This window comes from Bactrocera dorsalis, chromosome 2, assembly GCF_023373825.1.
Source record: "Bactrocera dorsalis isolate Fly_Bdor chromosome 2, ASM2337382v1, whole genome shotgun sequence".
Taxonomy (NCBI): domain Eukaryota; kingdom Metazoa; phylum Arthropoda; class Insecta; order Diptera; family Tephritidae; genus Bactrocera; species Bactrocera dorsalis.
Window position 1 is genome coordinate 27,281,175 of NC_064304.1, and position 18,653 is coordinate 27,299,827.

Genomic DNA, 18,653 nt, shown 5'->3' on the forward strand with positions numbered 1-18,653 from the left:
GCTTAAATTCTCCAAATTGGCACCTTTACTAGTTCTTATTTTTGATTTTTTATATATTTAGATCAAAAATAAAAGTTATTTTTGATTTCTATTTTTTTAGATCAAAAATAAAAGTTATTTTTGATTTTTATTTTTTTAGATCAAAAATAAAAGTTATTTTTGATTTTTATTTTTTTAGATCAAAACAATATGAATTTATTTTTGATTTTTTAATATTTTTTAAATCAATAATAAGAATTAATTTTTCATTTTTATTTATTTATATTTTTTGCTGTTATTATAACCGTACACCTTAGTTTTACCTTTAAAGCTTTAACAGAAATTAAGAGCATAATTATTCCACCAATTTTGAATTTTCTTATATTAATTGATTTAAAACATGCTAAAAATCCAAAAGAATTCTTATTTTTTGCATCTAAAAAAACAAATAAAATCAAAAATAACTTTTTATTTTTGGATCTAAAATCACAAATAAAAATCGAACAATAACTTTAATGTTTGATGCTAAACCAATAGAAATCAAAAATACCTTTCTTTTTGATCTAAATAGATAAAAATCTAATTTTAAAAATCATACAATATTTCGCATATAGTTCACCTAAAAATCATGATGGTGTAACCAAAACTTTTCTACGATGTTCCTTTAGGTATGATTGCCTTTTTTCGATTAAAGTGCAGAACTCCTCTGCTTATCTCAGCTTTGGAGTGTTATAGAGTAAAAATGAGCTCTAGCCAATTTTTGTAGAAATGGCGGCTTAATTCTCGAACATTAGTCTCCTTCCAGCTGGAAACAGTAGACACAGTGATGCTTTTACTTTTATAAAGCCTTGATCTGAGAAATACATATTCGTTAAGTCTGCAAAGTAGGATGACTTACTTCTATAAGTAGAATCTCGTGATAGATTTGTTCGTCTCCAGGTACTGTATGAAGTTTACAACTTGTGATTCCCAGAAACTAGTGGATATCCGACTAGATAGGACAAACTTAGTTCTCTTTGAAGCAAGTTTGCGCGGTAATATCTAATTTTTATACACTGTTGAGAATATATTTACTTTACCACGAATTTTGTAAAACTCAGAAGAAAAGTGGGAGACCTCACAAAATATGTGTATTAAACATCAGAGTGACGAGTTGAGTCAATTTAGACTTGTTCGTCTGCTCTTGTGTCTGCCTGTATGTATACTCCTCTGTCTGTATGGCCCTTAAATTTTTGAGATATCTATCTGAAATTTTGCAAACATTTGTCAGTACTGATGATATCGACCAACTATAGCGAACCGTTCTGATTTCTTCCTATATATATGCTATAGTTGGTCGATATCATCAGTACTGACAAATGTTTGCAAAATTTCAGATAGATATCTCAAAAATTTAAGGGCCATACAGACAGAGGAGTATACATACAGGCAGACACAAGAGCAGACGAACAAGTCTAAATCGACTCAACTCGTCACTCTGATGTTTAATACACATATTTTGTGAGGTCTCCCACTTTTCTTCTGAGTTTTACCAAATTCGTGGTAAAGTAAATATATTCTCAACAGTGTATAAAAATTAAATATTACCGCGCAAACTTGCTTCAAAGAGAACTAAGTTTGTCCTATCTAGTCGGATATCCACTAATTTCTGGGAATCACAAGTTGTAAACTTCATACAGTACCTGGAGACGAACAAATCTATCACGAGATTCTACTTATAGAAGTAAGTCATCCTACTTTGCAGACTTAACGAATATGTATTTCTCAGATCAATTTATAAAAGTAAAAGCATCACTGTGTCTACTGTTTCCAGCTGGAAGGAGACTATGTTCAGAATTAAGCCGCCATTTCTACAAAAATTTTCATTTTTTCCTTTTTTGCAGCAGGGACCGGAAATAAGAGTTATTTTACAATTTTTAATAAAAAAAATCATACGTAAAGGAACATCGTAGAAAAGTTTTGTTTACACCATCATGATTTTTAGGTGAACTATATGCGAAATATTGTATGATTTTTAAATTTAGATTTTTATATATTTAGATCAAAAATAAAAGTTATTTTTGATTTCTATTTTTTTAGATCAAAAATAAAAGTTATTTTTGATTTTTATTTTTTTAGATCAAAAATAAAAGTTATTTTTGATTTTTATTTTTTTAGATCAAAAAATAAGAATTATTTTTGATTTTTATATTTTTAAATCAATAATAAAAATAAATTCAAAATTTGTGGCATAATATGTTTCTTAATTTCTGTTAAGCTTTAAAGTAAAACTAAGGTGTACGGTTATAATAACAGCAAAAAATAAATAAATAAAAATTTTGAATTGATTTTTATTATTGATTTAAAAATATAAAAATCAAAAATAATTCCTATTTTTTGATCTAAAAAAAATACAAAATCAAAAATAACTTTTATTTTGATCTAAAAAAATAAAAATCAAAAATAACTTTTATTTTTGTGAATCTAAATATATAAAAATCAAAATAATTTTTATTTTTTGATCTAAATATATAAAAATCAAAAATAAACTCTTAAATTTTTTGATTTTTACGGTCCCTGCTTTTTGGCCAAGTGCTTATTGACAATCCTCGTAAATATACAAATACAGTTAGTTCAACGTTATAGAAATTTGATTTACTCAATTTTATTATTAAATTCTGTGTTTCTCGTCATCGCTTAAGTGAAATGCTAATGGGGATTGTTCTAAGAAATCGAATACGTTGCATTGTTCTAAGAAATCGAATACGTTGCATTTCATTTTCAAAAGTTTATGTTGGCGACACAAATGGAAAAACTATGTTCGCAGCAGAAGATGTACAAATTTTCAAGTTTCTTCACTTAATGTGAAAAATACTATTTCATTTTGTACCAATCAGTACTCAATTGTACATGCCAATATTTATACAATATACGTTGAAGCTGTTTGAGAGTCCGACTCTTTGATTTTTTGTTTAACTTTTGAACTTAATTTGATGAATTTACCAATTCTACAACGTATATTGTCTTGCATGAATTTTGATTGCTTACCGTTACTTGTGAAATATGTAGTAATTGAAAGGTTATGCATTTTATTACATGAAACATCTTTGCAACGTCGGAGAGTAGGTCATATAAGGCCCTTTTCTTTCATATTCAAGCAATATATATCGGAGACTGATTCTAAAAAATGTATTTTCTGAATTTTGCTAAAGTTGTTGCCTAAGAGCACAACATTTTGATGATTATAGCGATCATTGATTCGCCAATACCACGCTTATTAGTTCTGGGCGCTACAGTTACTCTGTAATACTTAACGAATCGAAGGCAGCTTTTATTTCTTGAATCCAGCGTAAAAAAAATAAAAGAACTTTAAACATTCTCAAAAACATCGAATCGCAATGTAATAAGCAAGTAAGAGTCAAAATCGAATATATTCTAATATCTAACCTTAGGAGCAGACAAGTTGTTAAAACTACCTCAACTATACACATACTAACTTTTTGAGGAGTTTTTTACAACATTAGCTCGAAGGTCATAGACAAAAATAATCTCAAGTCAAAAGAAAAAAACTTCAATCCATGCAACAGAGTTTCTACTTACACAAAGGGAAAGCGTTCTCCACTATGACGGCAATATCTACAGTATTATTAAGAGATTAATTTTAACAGTTGTTGTAGCTCTTCACATTACATTTATGAACATATCGTTTGTACACTAACTACCGATGTCAATAGTAAAGAATAGTGACAAAAAATTGTAATTAAAATTTCCAGGTTAAATGACATTTCAAAAGAAGGTTTCTTGCTAAGTTGGTAGGACTACCCTTAATTGCTACCCCAAATATGAAAGCGATCTGTCAACCAGTTTGTTCAAATAGCTGCTTAAGTCGGTACACCTCAATAGTGCATTGCGATTTTCACAGTGAATATAAATATCGAACAAAGTTTTTGTCTCAACTTTTGTATTTCTAACCAGATTTCGTGTGCAGAATCATTGCGAATGTTAGAGAAGGCTTAAGGGGGGGTAAGGTTTGTTAACATTTTTTTTTTTATTTTTTATTTTTTTTTATTTTTTTTTCTGAACCATCAACATCTCAAGAATATTGTGTTAAAGTTTTAGGTCATTAGGAGAAAAACTAACGAAGTTACAGCAGGTTGAATAACGGTACCTCTAACTTAGGTTTGCGCGCCTTCCAGCTACCTGCGCAGAGAGGCGAGAACTTTGAATCGATTTTCCCAAATATGTCATTTTTAAAGTCGGTGACCAGCCTACAGAAAAAACTACTGCATCGATCCTTTTGAAATTTTGTACAAATATTCTACATATATACAAAAATTTTAATTACTAACAATTTTACAATAACAAATATGTCGATTTTTTCGTCTAAAATCGTCATTTTGGCTTGAAAATGGTACCAAAAATTTAAAAATTAACAAAAAAAAACTCGACGTTAATTGAAAGATAAACTAATAAACTAAAGAAAGCATTTTGATTTTTTGGTGATGCTGTAGGCTGGTCACCGCACAAAAACTTCCTTTCGAGCTGCATGCAGAGATCGCCGATAAATCCGTTATTTCTCGCTATTTTTCGATAAAACTTTTTTTTAAGTATCCTTCAAGTGTTGTACTTTCATATAATGATAAGTAAAATAAAGCTACAACAATAATTTTTTCTAAAAAAAATTCATGAAAAAAGGTCTCTTTTTGACGAAACAAACCTTACCCCCCACACCCCCCTTCCCCCTTAAGAAATGGTACAAAAGCCTTTAAAATATAGTCGAGAGTCGTTGGAAACATGCCTTTTTTGACGACGTTCGATCTCTTCAACTGTTGAAAATATTTAAAAAGTGAAGGATATAATGCTTCAGAATCGCCAGACAAGTGTTAGAGAAATGGCAAGCGAGCTCGACATCGCTCGCGAGACCGTTCGAATGATTTAGGTCATTATTTTAATTATGAAACGCGTTCTTGCTCAACTCGCCCCGATAAAGCTGAATTTTTTCAAAGTACCGTAAATTGCTCTTTTTGTACGTGTGAATTCCGATCCCACATTCATGGACAGCATTATAATTGCTGATAAGACATGGGTTTATGAGTTTGACATGCAAACCAGGCAACAATCATCGGAATGGAGGGAAAAACACGAAAACCCTCCCCCCGCCCAAAAAAAAAAAACAAAACACACTCAAAAGCCGCACAAAAATGCTGAGGGGGTGATGCTCATAGTTTTTTCGATATTCGTGGTTTGGTGCATCATGAATTTGTTCCGGAGGGACAGACGATCAATAAGGAGTTCTATTTGGCCGTATTGAGGCGTTTGCGTAAGATATCCGTCGAAAACGACCGGAATTGTGGAAGAACAATTCATAAATTTTACACGATGATAATGCACCATCGTCTCGAGCTCCGATTGTGAACGAATTTAAAGCCAATAATGCAGTTAATACCATCGATCAACCGTATTAAGCAGATTTGGGTCCATGTGATTTGTTCTTGTTGAAATGATTGAAATTGTTTTCCATCCATTCCGTTCGCTATAGGAGCTGAAGACCATCCTAAATGGTGCGTATGAAAATTGTTTCGAGAACTAGAAAAATCGTTGCTTAAGGGATAGGGGTAGTCAGAATTTTAGAAAATTTTTTTTTTGTAATATCTTAAAAATATTTTCTGAAAATTTCACGTTGATCCGATAATTAGTTTTCGAGTTATTCGACAAAAAACAAAGAGAGCTCGGGCATTTCAAAGCAAAAAGGCAAACTTTAAATGCGTTTTTCTCAAAACTATGTTTTTTGAACTGGTGACAACTGTAACTCGAAAACCGCTCAGTAGATTTTAATGAAATTTATTCAGCTTTTAGAATACATAATAAACTCGGGGCTGATCGAAGAATTTTTTTTTTTTCAAAAATTTCGATTTTTTAAGACCAATTAACTGTTGGTGGAACTTACTTTCAAGGCGACCAAATAAATAAATGAATAATTAAATATCTTGCATTTTATTTACAATTTACGGGTAATTTTTTGTCATAATATACATACATATATGGTAAGGACAACGCATTATACTTTAGCTTTTGTATGGACCAATTTTGATTTTTTATTGGATTTGCAAATTTAAATGCAAATGAGCTGATAAGATTTAAACGTAAATTCTAGGCGGTTGGATCAATCTCTCCAATGTTTTCTTTTTCAAATGAGCTTGGCAAGTCTATGAGATATTTATAAGATATACTATACTACTTACTGTTATACCTTGAGTCAAATTACGATACAATAAAATCCTAATTGGTCACTGTATTCTAACATCTTACATATTAATACGTTGTACACCATGTCGTATGATAAACTCAGATCTTATAAGCAAAGCGGTTTTTTATATGAACGAAAAATGTTGAAACAAGCGCTTATAATATGAGAAAAGAAGTCAAAAATATGCATTGAAATATTCTGCAAAATCATCATATATTTCGTTTAGGGATTTGTTTCACTTATATTTTACGAGAATGGCTTCAGCTTTTCAAAATATGTTTTATTCTTTCAAGTAGTTATTAAGGTTCGTACTTCTTCGACAAGGCGGTTATCCTTATATTTTCATACCCCCGATTTAGAATCTTACAATAACATTTGTGATAGAAAAGTTCTGCTTTATAAAAGCAGAACAGTGTTGAGATTATGCTGTAAATGTGTACAGTATATCATTTATGAACTTCCATAAGATTAAAACAAGTTATTTCATTTCAATTTTGCTTTAGTTTCACGATTTCTCGGCCGAATGCCTAGCTAACCACTCGCTGCCAAACGGTCAAACAAAATGCAGAAATTCCTTTTCGCATCAATATACAAGAGAGAGGGGGTTATGGCACATTTATTAGTTGAATATCATTTTTCTTTCTATTTCAATTTATGTTTTAGTTGTCTTTGTTGGTTTCTGTTTTACCTTTGTGCTTTGTTTCTATTTCAGTATTTCAGTACCTTCGTTTCACAAAGGTCAAAACAACGTCATTAAAACCAAATGTTGCATGCAACAATTGTTATTGTTAACATTACTGTTGATCTTCTGTTGGGATTAGTGTTTTATAAATACTCAGCTCAACAAGAACAACAACAAACGGTGGCTTACCGTCATCAACAGAAAATGCCCTCAAGTTTATTTATACTCTGACTACAAGTATGTATGACTGTGTGGGAGAATGTAAGAATATATTTTTATGCATGTATGTATTTATGTATGTATATGCATGTGTGTTTACCTGTTACTTTGTTGTGAGCGACTTATTACATTTTTATATTTGCACAACGTGGAAAAGAGACATAAAAATAAAATATGAAAGGCGTACAGAAACAAAGCGGAGAAGAAATAACAACAAACAAAGCCGCAAGTGGTGTGCCTTCAAAGCAAATGAGTTGATCCTGCAAAGGGCAAAGCACATTATAGAAAAATGTTGTTGAGACAAATAAGGAATTCTCAATATTACGGTCACATATCATAACAATTTAAATTACTTTGCGGTTGCCCTTTGTACTTAAAAGCATAATGCAATTCAGAGGTAGTCTTTTACGCCGGAACCGTGTTTGAGTTGTTGTTTAGTTTTTGTGGTTTGGTTGCCCTTATGGTTGCTGGTTACTCGGAAAATAAAGCTTTTTGTATAATTAACTTGGGCTTGTTATATCGTTTATATATATTTTGTTAAATATGAAGCACAATATTCGTCGGAGTAGAAAGCGCTTTGGCTACGAACGTCATAAGGAATCTAATAACGTCTAGGGACCGCAGTATCAGCGGCAGCAAGAAAACGGACAACCCCGAAACGTGCAAGAAAGTTCCATGAAAAGCTGGAAAATACCATTGTAAGATATATAAATTGCAATTACAAAAAAAAAAGAGGAATACTTGTTATCATAGCATTCAAAGACAATAAATAAAATGAACGGAGTCAAATTCGAAATCGCCTAATGATGCGTTATTCGGATAAAAGAGACATAGATACTCTTGACCAGAGACTCTACTACTTTAGACCAGCGCCACGAGGATATTCCGCCCTTCTATCAAGAAGTTCACCAATACATTTCTCTTACATTGGACCAAATTCATGCCTCGACTTAAGTGACGACTTCATAAGGGCTACGACCAAATAACATAAAGAGAGAGCCCTCAATACATTCATTAAAGGGCTAAGCGGCGATTTATGGCATTTCCACAGCATTCGCGCACCGACTACCTTGCCTCCATCACTACATCTGTGTCAAAAACTGGGCAACAGACCTGTAGAGTAGCACATATAAACTCAATCATCAACCACCACCACGACTTCCTCGACTTAATGCTTTTAATAATTTTAATAACAGCAGAGCCTCCCGAACTAACATATACTCATACCTACACGCACAGATAAAATTTCAACCAACACGCATTTGGTCGTCAATCAAAGCACCCAAAGATTCAAACGAACTTCCTCGTGAACTTAAAGGAGGGGGGATGATTAGTTACCCCATTGCCGCGAACAAAACTGTATCTAGTTTAGGGATCCCGAAAGCGAACCGAAATTTCGAGATAGCACATACATATGTATGTAAGTATTCTCAAAAAATTAAAATTAGAAATATTTTAACGATTTCAAGGGAATATCATTGCATTATGTTTCCTTGAAATGGCTACTTTCAGTCAAAGGTATTCCAAAACCAAATAGCTTTTGTAAAGCTGGAAATATTTGCACTCTGGAAGATGCTACAATTCTAGCAAAATGTCTTCAAAGAGTCTTCTTTCTATGTAAGCGAAACAGCTACAAATTCTTAGAACAAATATCAAGTAATATTTTCGTAAAATACCTGAACAAGGAAACCGTAATGAATGCGTTGATATAGACCATCAAGTATTAAAAAATTTCATTAAAGAAAGAAATTAAAATTATAAAAAATTCTTATATGTACTTTTCAGTCTGCATTTAGCATTCCCATAAGTTTTTAAGTGGTTTAATGGTATCATTTTAGAGCATAAAAAAGGGTCCACAAAAGTGAAATTTGAATCTTTTAATTGATTAAAAACCCATAAAATGGATTGAAGTATTATCTGCTAAAAAACGAAGACAAAACTTTAAGGTCACTGGCTCATCAAACTACCATCACTGTATTCGTATTGACCATGCCATTTATGCAACCCTCATTATTTTTGCATTTATTTAAATAAATTTATGCTTAAATCGTGAAATTTGTATTTAAGTTTCTTACTGTAATGAAATAACTATTTGAACTGGTAGCTTTAAGCTTTTAGGTTACATTAAAAAGAGGAAGAGAGGACTTATTTTTATTTGTTTTCGCGCAGATAAGTTGTTTTAGAAATAATTGTACTACACCCATAACATTACTATAAACTATAGAAAATTTTTAGTAAACTGATTTTTTTTTTGTTTTTGGTTTTCTTTACATTTAATATTTGAAACACTTAATGATAGTACTTTAAATGTCATCAAGCTTGGAATGGGTGATCCAAGTAGCAGCACTTCTTTCAATATCCTTTTATTAACGGATCACGCACGAGTCTTGTCGAGCTATCATGTTATTTTTGTTCAGTATTGTTTTTGGTCATGGAAAGACACGCTTGAACAACGTTTACAAATCGTTCAACTTTAGTATGAAAATTCCCGTTCTGTAAAAAATGGGTTTCGTGCGCTTTGCTCAACTTATGGTCAACATACTGTCTACTAATGAGCGGCCTACTGTGCTTACTAACTATTCCAACACCATCACCCATCTTGAGATCGAGCATTAATTATTGGATAACATTCGACCGAACAGACCCACGTCCAGCACGCAGTGAAGTAGCAGTTATAGCTGAGAGTATACACGAATACCTTGGAGAGTCGATTCCGCGCCGGTCACAGAAACTCGGACTGACGTATGGAACGACTTGGCACATTTTACGTAGAGATTTTAAATTGAAAGCATACAAAATACAACTTGCGTAAGAACTGAATACTCTCGGCCTTCCCAAGCTCATCACTTAGCCTTGAAATAATTTCATTTGAGAAAACTAATTGTACAACTTGGTATTTGACAGCATATAACTTTATTGAAAAGTTTGATATGTTTTCAGTTATACATATTCAAGCGCTATTTGTGTTGTTTACAGTAACTCAAAATATTCATCTCGGTGAACACGATTATTTGTTACAACTTTCGACCTGGATTAACGCAGCAGCAGTGCATCGATGAACTTGAAACATTTTTGGCGGTGAAGCTCCGTCACCAAAGGTCGTCCAAAATCTGTTGCTGTGCCGGGAATCACCTGTATTGATGCAGTGCACAAACTGATATAGCAATATCTTCATGTGAGGTGCCATTTTACGACAATCGGAACGGAGCCGGACTTTTAGCCGGAAAAGGACTGTCAACTCGGCAACATGCCTCGATATTACTTGAGGAATGTTTTCTGCCGCTACAACAACAACCACTTATAGTGAGATTGCACCAACTATAGTTATTAGTGTGGCTAGCGTACATACAATATTGCATGAACATATGACTGTGAGAAAATGTTTCACTTTGGAAACCACATAATATGTCAATCTCTGAAAAAATGCTGCTGTCGATTGGTCGAGGGAAATGTTAAAAAAGCGATAGCTGTGTTTTAAAACATGTCTACGACATTGTGAAAGCTGATGAATCGTGGATTTGATGAGCCGTCCCCTACTCTATAGTCCTGACTTGGCACCGAATGACTGCTTTCTCTTCCCGTATGTAAAAAGTAAACAAAGAGGTCAACGTTTTGCGATAGCTGAAGAGAAGATTAATACATTCAGAATGCAAATTTTGGGAAAACCTCAATCAGAGTAGCAAAAGTTCGTGGAAAATTAATTCAAATGCATGAAAATGTGTATAGATCTTAATGGAAAATATTTTCAAAAATAATAAAGAAATTTTCGATGACTAATATAAGTTTTTGTACTATAATCCGGATATATAAAAAGCAATGATGGTACATCAAATCAGATTCACTAATGGGAAGCCCATATAGCCTTCGAATTGCAATAGGCCTGTGAGTTTTTAGCAAGATTAAACTAGCTATGCTGGAAAGCAATGGAGAAAATTTGGACCGATAGAATTATCTTCAGAGAGCGTAGCCTTGAAAGCTAGAAATCAAAAAAAAATTTGCTAAATGCTATAAAATTATTTATCTAGAAATAGTAGAGTGAGCATAATTTATATCTATATTTAAAAAACAACTAAAATAATGTATTTCGTAAGCATTTTACGAATCGACGAATAACTAAATTCACAATAAACGCTATCAGCGAAGCATACTTTTTCGCTGATTCTGCCATCCGTAAACCATAAGCAGCGCAATAAACAAGTTTTAAACACGTACACCGTGTCGTATACGCAACACTTGAACTACTGCGCTAGTCAGCAGAACATAGTAACAAATACTTTACGCGAGCAATAATAATAATAGTAATAATAACAATAACAATAACAATAAAGTGCAGCACTTTGCTGTTCTTTTCTTTTTTTTTTTTTGTTTTTGGTTGTGTACTCACATTATACGCGTGGCATCGCGCTGCCGCACATTCTCATCCCGATTCAAAACTTCGATTATCATTTTGCGTTCCGCCTCCGACAAATTCTCCAGCACTTGCGACGTGGCCACCGCCAACTCGGGCCCGAGCGCATCGATTGTTTCGCTGGGTATGCCCTCAGTGGCGGCATCGATGGTTGTAATGCTGCCAACACCACCACCACCACCACCAACGCCAACACCAACACCACCAACATTAGCGCCGACACCAATCAAACCAACACCGCCTACGCCCGCACTACTATTCATGCCCATGCCGGCGCAAAAATTCGTATAGCCCGTCATATTCATGCCGCCCAGCATGGACATGCCACCAAGACCGGTGCCGCCGATGCCATTATTGCTATTGCTGTTGTTGCTCTTCATGTGAGCGTAAGCGCTGGGCGGCAGCACATTGTTGCTATTCGGTTCGGGCAGTGCGTTGTGTACGCCTCGTGGCTTGTTCGCGGCTGTGTTGGCAGCAGCGCTGGGCGTGGGTGGCAGGCGTGCGCTGCGACCGCTTGACATAATATTATGCTCGTGTGGAAAAGAAAATACAAAAACAAAAACAAAACACTCAAGTTTCAACGCACTTCACTGCACTACACTCGGCACTTCACTCCGCACTTGTTGTTGTTGTTGTTAGCACTTCGCATGCGACACAATTTATTTAGTTGGCCTTTTTCGTTGCTCTGCGCTGCTCTGTGCTGCTCTGCTTGCCAACTTTTTATTGTTTGCTTGCTGCCACTTTATTAATGCGATTTTTTATGCTGGCCTTATTCACTTACTTCACCGCTATTGTTATTATTTGCCATTGCATGCCACATATTTTTCTTCATTGTTGCCACTAGCTGTTGCTTACCAGCGGCGCTCACCCACACTCGTACTCATGCACAATGCGCTCGTATTTTTTTATGTCGCCGTCGCTTCGTTGGTTGCAGCAATTTGTTTGTGTGGTTCTACATTGAAGTCCTCAATTTATTTACGTTTATTGCTGTACATCAATGCAATTATGTGGCAAGAACGTTCTTTTCCCGTTATTCGCTGTAAAAACAAATGGGAAAAACATTTTTTAATTATAATATGGCATAAGTGGCGGTTTGAGGGTGCTTATCGAAATATTACAATGTAAAATTAACCTATTAAAAAATCTTTATTCAAATAATCAATCGCCGATCACCTACAGTCAACTAAATGGAAGCGCTATTAAGCAGCATATTGGATTTCATGAACAAAATATGTACTCACTCCGTACTCAAAATAATTTTGAAATAAAATATTAATAAAAAGAATGGCAACATTTCGCTGCGGGGACTTAAACCTGACGGCTATATACTGCCCACCTCACTTTAAAATTACAGACAGCCAATTTAAAGACTTTTTTGGAACACTAGGCCATAGATTTCTATCAGGTGGAGATTACAATGCAAAACACACGTATTGGGGCTCACGACTATTTAATCCGAAAGGACAACAGCTATATCACACTATTATAAGTAGGCGCAATAACCTTGACATAATATCTCCTTGGCCTAGTGATCGTAACAAAATACCAGCTTTAATTGATTTTGCTGCAATCAAAAATATGGATAAATCGCACATAACAGTTGATACATGCATTGACCTATCTTCCGATCACTCTCCTGTACTAATAAAGATAGTTGAGCAACCTATATTCGTTGATCCAAAAGTGGCTCTAACATCTTATAAAACGAATTGGCTAGAATAAGGAAGAATAATAGAAAAATAGAGGTGACTAGGAAAAGGCTAATTGTTTTGCAAATCACCTAGAAAAGGTATTTCAACCTAATTGCCCAAAGTACAACTTTGAACTGTCCAGTTTACCGAACACAGTTAACGAGTCACTCGAGTCTTTTAAGACTTCACCTTCCGAAATTATTAGAACAATAAAGAACTTAACCGAAAAAAGTCTTCAGGACATGATAATATTATTTCAAAAATGCTAATTGAGTTACCAAATATTGCTGTTGAAGCTCTCTCTTTGCTCTCCAATGCAATTTCTAATCTCGAATACTATCCTAATTCATGGAAAAAGTCGCCGATTATCTTGATAGACAAACACACAACCGTTTTCATACAGACCAATCAGTCTTCTACCCTGTCTTTCTAAAATATTTAGAAAAGTGTTTCTATTAAAGATGACTCCTTTCTTCCACGAAAATAATAAAATACCAACGCAGAAATGCGGATTTCGTGAAAAACATAGCACGATAGAGCAAGTAAATATAATTATTAACGAAATAAGAAAAGCATATTAGTACAGAGAGTACTGAAGGTCTTTTATGTAAGATTAAAAACATTCTACCTTTAGAATTGTATAAAACATTGGATTCTTATTTAAAAAAATAGACGATTTATGGTAAACATGGGAGATTTCATATCTGATGAACGACAGCCCGAAATGCCACATAATAGCATCAAGAATATTAGCCGAGTCTTATGGTCTATCGAAGAATGCCTAACCAACTGGCGTATAAATGTAAATGAATAAAAGTTCAGTAAAAATAAACAATATTTTAGTACCCCAAGCGAATGAAGTAACTTATCTTGGTATTCACTTAGATAGAAGACTTACGTGGAGACATACGTATATCTAGTAAAATAACTTACATGAAGATAAGAGCTGAAAATTTAAATTGGCTTTTAAATAAAAACTCCAAACTTAGTCTAAAAAACAATGTTATTTTATATAATGCGGTCATAAAGGATGTATGGCATTCAACTGTGGGGTACGACCTCTGCAACTAATGTTGATATAATATAATATAATACAAAGGTTCCAATCAAAAATGCTTAGAACAATTACGTGTTCACCGTGGTGAATGCGTAGTGAAAATATCTGTAAAGACCTTAGTATTCCTATGGTAAAGAAAGAGGTAGAAGATAGCAGAATTAAATAAGTATATATCTAAACTCCGAGACCACCCAATTTGGCTAATGCTTTAGTACATTCCTGCGATCAAACACGCCTTAAAAGAAAAGATATGCCTGCATACTAAGGAGCAACGAATCACCTAAACAGCTCCACCACTTGCTGAGCTTCTTTTTAAATAGACTTAAGATTTTATAACTTATTATTAGGCTTTTAAAACAAAAGCAGATTCAATAAATAAAAAGACATTGCAAAAAAAAAAACTTAGCAATATGGCAAGTTTATAGCATCCACATGCAAGTCTGAAAAAAAACTTTTTCGTTTTAATTTTGGAAAGGCATTTAATTAAAGAAATGCATAGATTTATAGAATTTAACGATATAATGGTTTATATGTATACAATTAGAATATTAAAAATTTAAAATTTTTTTTATTTTATTTTTTTTTAAATAAATTTAAGAATGCACACAGAAAATAATATATCGATCCGGTGAATATTTTCGAAATTTGAGCAGGTGCCAGGTGCTTGGAAGTTCAATCCCAAACTATAAACGTTTTTCTAAACACGGTATTTTCAAGGTCGGTGACTAACATTACTCGAAAATGACTAAGCCGTTAAAACGCGAGCTTTTTAGATATAATGTTTAGGTATTAAACGAAGACCGAAAAATATTTTTTTATACAAAATTTAAAGCCGGTCAAAATTCGATTTTTTTTTAGAAACCGCTACTTTGTCAAAAAATTTTATTATGCTTATTCCTTCGATTTAATTACTAGATTTAACATAACTTTAACAAAATCTGTTTGGTTTTTTTAATTTTAAAGGATCCAGTTCAGAGATATAGTGGTCACCGCAAAACGTCTTTCTTGAGAAGAGCTCCCGGAGAAAAGCTGTAGGTCCTTTCCAAATAAACATTTTTACTAATAGTAAGCCTTAAAATACAGTTAATAGAGACCAAAATATGTGTTCAAATTTTTTGGAGCATAAATTGAAAAGTTTTTCAGAAGAAACTCTGCAAAATTCGCTTTTTCCGACTTTTTAACTGAAGTACATTGCACCAGCTTTTTGAAAAATTTACCTCACCGACTCTAAAAATAACGTTTTGAGGAAAAATGCATAATAAAATAAATACAAATATAAAATAGTAGTAGAGAATGGGTCAAATACAACAAATTTTATTATTAAACAAGCTCGAGTATGAGAATAATTGCTGGAAACAGTCTTTGTATCAACTCAGTGTAAAAATATGCACTTCAAACAAAAGCTCTTTAAAATAACAGTATTTTAATAATTCCATTTTTCCGCAAACAAAACAAATACATATGCATTATAATTCAATTGCGCTATAAATGTGCACCGCATTTTTAAAAACAATGAGCTTCAATTTAATTAAAACGTAAATAACTCATTTGCCAAACAAAAGCTGCCACTGCATGTTACTCATACGCCAAGGTAAGCGGGCACGTGTCAGCGCTAGCGATGTGCTTGCTTGCATGCAGTGGCGTTTGTATTCGAGCATAAGTGTAATTTGTTGCAAATAAATTAATATTCAATAAAGGCCAGTGGCCAGTAAAACGAGAGAACAATGATTGCGATTTAAAATGTGGCAAGCGGGTAGCGTTCTTGGTTATACGAGTACTCGCGTGCTAGGCATGCAATATTGACTGCCATTAATAGAATAACAAGTAGCGAATGCAAAACCATTAACAGATAATTGGGTAAGTTACATAGATGATTGCTCAGAAAGAAATACCTAGTGTATTTTTAGACTTGTATTTTGCATACATACACTTTAAGTGTTTTATAATGTAAGATTGTTCCAAGAATTATGAAAACTGAAAAGCGAATTGTAAACGGATATGCCTTTCAAATTTTGTATGTACAATACCTTGATGAATGAAAAAGGTGCAAATGAAAGCATTTATGAATGGTATATATGACTTTTTATATCTTTTTGCTAACATATGATTTCTAAGTGTGCACATTAAGGTGTGTAACTTTAAGTTTTTTAAAATGAAGTTAAGTGGTATTAGCCGAGTTGCTGATGAGTTTTCTCAGAGAACAGAAGTTCTAATGGCCAAATCAGCGATATTTTGAGCAAATTTACTTTAATGTGGATTATGGCTAGACGTTCAACCACCGAGGTGAATGACAGGACTCCGCCACGAAGTCTCTCTTCCACCGAATTCGCACTCTTTATACGGCCAGAATAGCTATATATGTACATAAGTAATTGCAGAATAGTAAATTATACTATCATTGACTATAAGCGTTTACGCTTATAACATTTCGTTATCAAACTCCCATATCGCTTCCCTGTAATCGAATTAGTTTTAACTCCAACAATTTTGCACGAAATTGACGTTTTAGAATTACCGCTAAACGTCAACAAACAACTAACTGCTCTCACTTCCACACAAAACACACTGAAAAGTCAAGTAAATTGAAGCGTGTCAAATTTCCTTTTCACTAGAAGGACACTGAGACTACAATCAGGACAAATATTGGCGTCGAGCAAACGAGAGCTTCGATCGAAATACCAAATCACTCATTCACATATTCAAGTGGCAGCGCACTTTTACTGTTGATTGCATTCCAATGAAGCGAACACACCGATGATCGCGGTTATATAAGTGGCAGAAGAATATATACTCGTACATCCTTGGAAACTTATAAGGCTTTTATATACATATACACGTGTTGGAGCATTTTTTAATTCATAAACCGGTGAGTGGATTATAGTTTTGCTTTGCAATGAACATATGTCAAAAGGGTTTTAAATGGCGGCATTTTTCATCGAATAAAATTAAATATTAAGTATTATGAAATAAATTATTAAACGAGCAACAATAATTATTTAGTTAAATATTTAAAGAAAGTCTGTGTATATATTAAATAAAACCCGAACATTAAAAAAAAAATTAAATAAAAAACAGAAGTCAAAAGAACAAAAAAAATTAAAAATTCGAAATGGCAAAATAACAAAAAAATAAAATAATAAAAAAAAAATAATTTAAAAAAAATCACAAATAATAAAAAAAAAAATTAAAAAATAAAAATTTTTTTTGAACGAAATAATTTTTTTCAAGTCTGTTTCATTGAAGCATTTTAAGCCGTAGAAAAAATTATGTTTGGCAACAAACAAACAACTGATCTCCTCGGTGCGTCAAAGCGCAGCCGAGGCAAGCTTTTTTGACATGACATTGACACTTCCATGACGTGTAAGTAATCCGTATGTATTGTACGTATGAAATCGAGTACGCAGTAAAGTAGGAAAAAATGGCTGTCGATTTCGGGTAAATGAATAATGCATTTTTCAATATTCAACTGACAGCGCTAGCTTTGGGTGGCACAACGAAATTGAAAAAAAAAACAAATGTCATGAATATGCGCAGCAATACAAATAACAAATATAAATACATACATATGCGACAGCTAAGTTACAGAATTACTAATAACAACAGTGAAAATCGAATGCTTTTAAAATATCACTGTGTTTTGGAGAGTTTTTATATCCTAGTTTAACTTTTATTTCTACTTTCACCACTAGAAAGGCCGTTAGTAGTGCTCATATGGAAGACCTTTTTCTAATGCCGTCAGAGAACTCAAAAGATAGTTAATTTTTTTTTCAAAAATTCTTAAAATATGTTTTTACATCTGTCTTATGAACCTTTTAAGTGCATTAAACTTTTTGTGTTAAAAATTTTAGAGCGTTTTCTCCCCAACTCACTTTTTGAAAAAGACTAATTGTTAAAGAAATTCAAATGTTTTATCTTTAGTGAGAAATAAAACCAATACAATTAGATTCTGAATATAACATCATTCAAATGGCTTTCAAGATTTCTTTTGCCGGAACGAATTCGATGAACCTAATTTTCGAGTACTTTTTCCACTAATTAACACTTTTAGTATTGACTTCATATAACCTCACAATAGTAGTCTGATGGTGGTTAACCACAACTTCTTGGATGCCCATTTAATGACACAATTTCATGAAATAATCGAATCTACAAACGTTTCTCACAATAATTCGGTTGTTATACGTGCTGTGTGGCACGTAGTCCCGTCTTATTGGATCCTATTATTGTCAGGATCAGCTTTTATGCGGACATACGAAATTGGTTATCATCGATCTATATCGCACTCCATTGACAGTAACCGTGTCACACGCTTCATTGCGAAAGAAGTGCGGACCGATGATTCCACCAGACTAAAAGCCGCATCAAACTGTCAATTTCGGTGAAAGTTTATA

The 18,653-nt window shown here is 33.3% G+C and overlaps 1 protein-coding gene across 1 annotated transcript in view; it reads right to left on the minus strand.

Annotated features, from left to right (window-relative positions):
* LOC105234237 (uncharacterized) overlaps positions 1-11,850 on the minus strand; it is a 276,684-nt gene extending 264,834 nt beyond the window's left edge. Inside the window, exon 1 of the mRNA XM_049448650.1 lies at positions 11,491-11,850. Coding sequence (XP_049304607.1) covers positions 11,491-11,837 — 347 coding nt within the window. The 5' untranslated portion in view covers positions 11,838-11,850. The remainder of the gene's footprint in view (positions 1-11,490) is intronic.
* Positions 11,851-18,653: the final 6,803 nt, after the last annotated feature.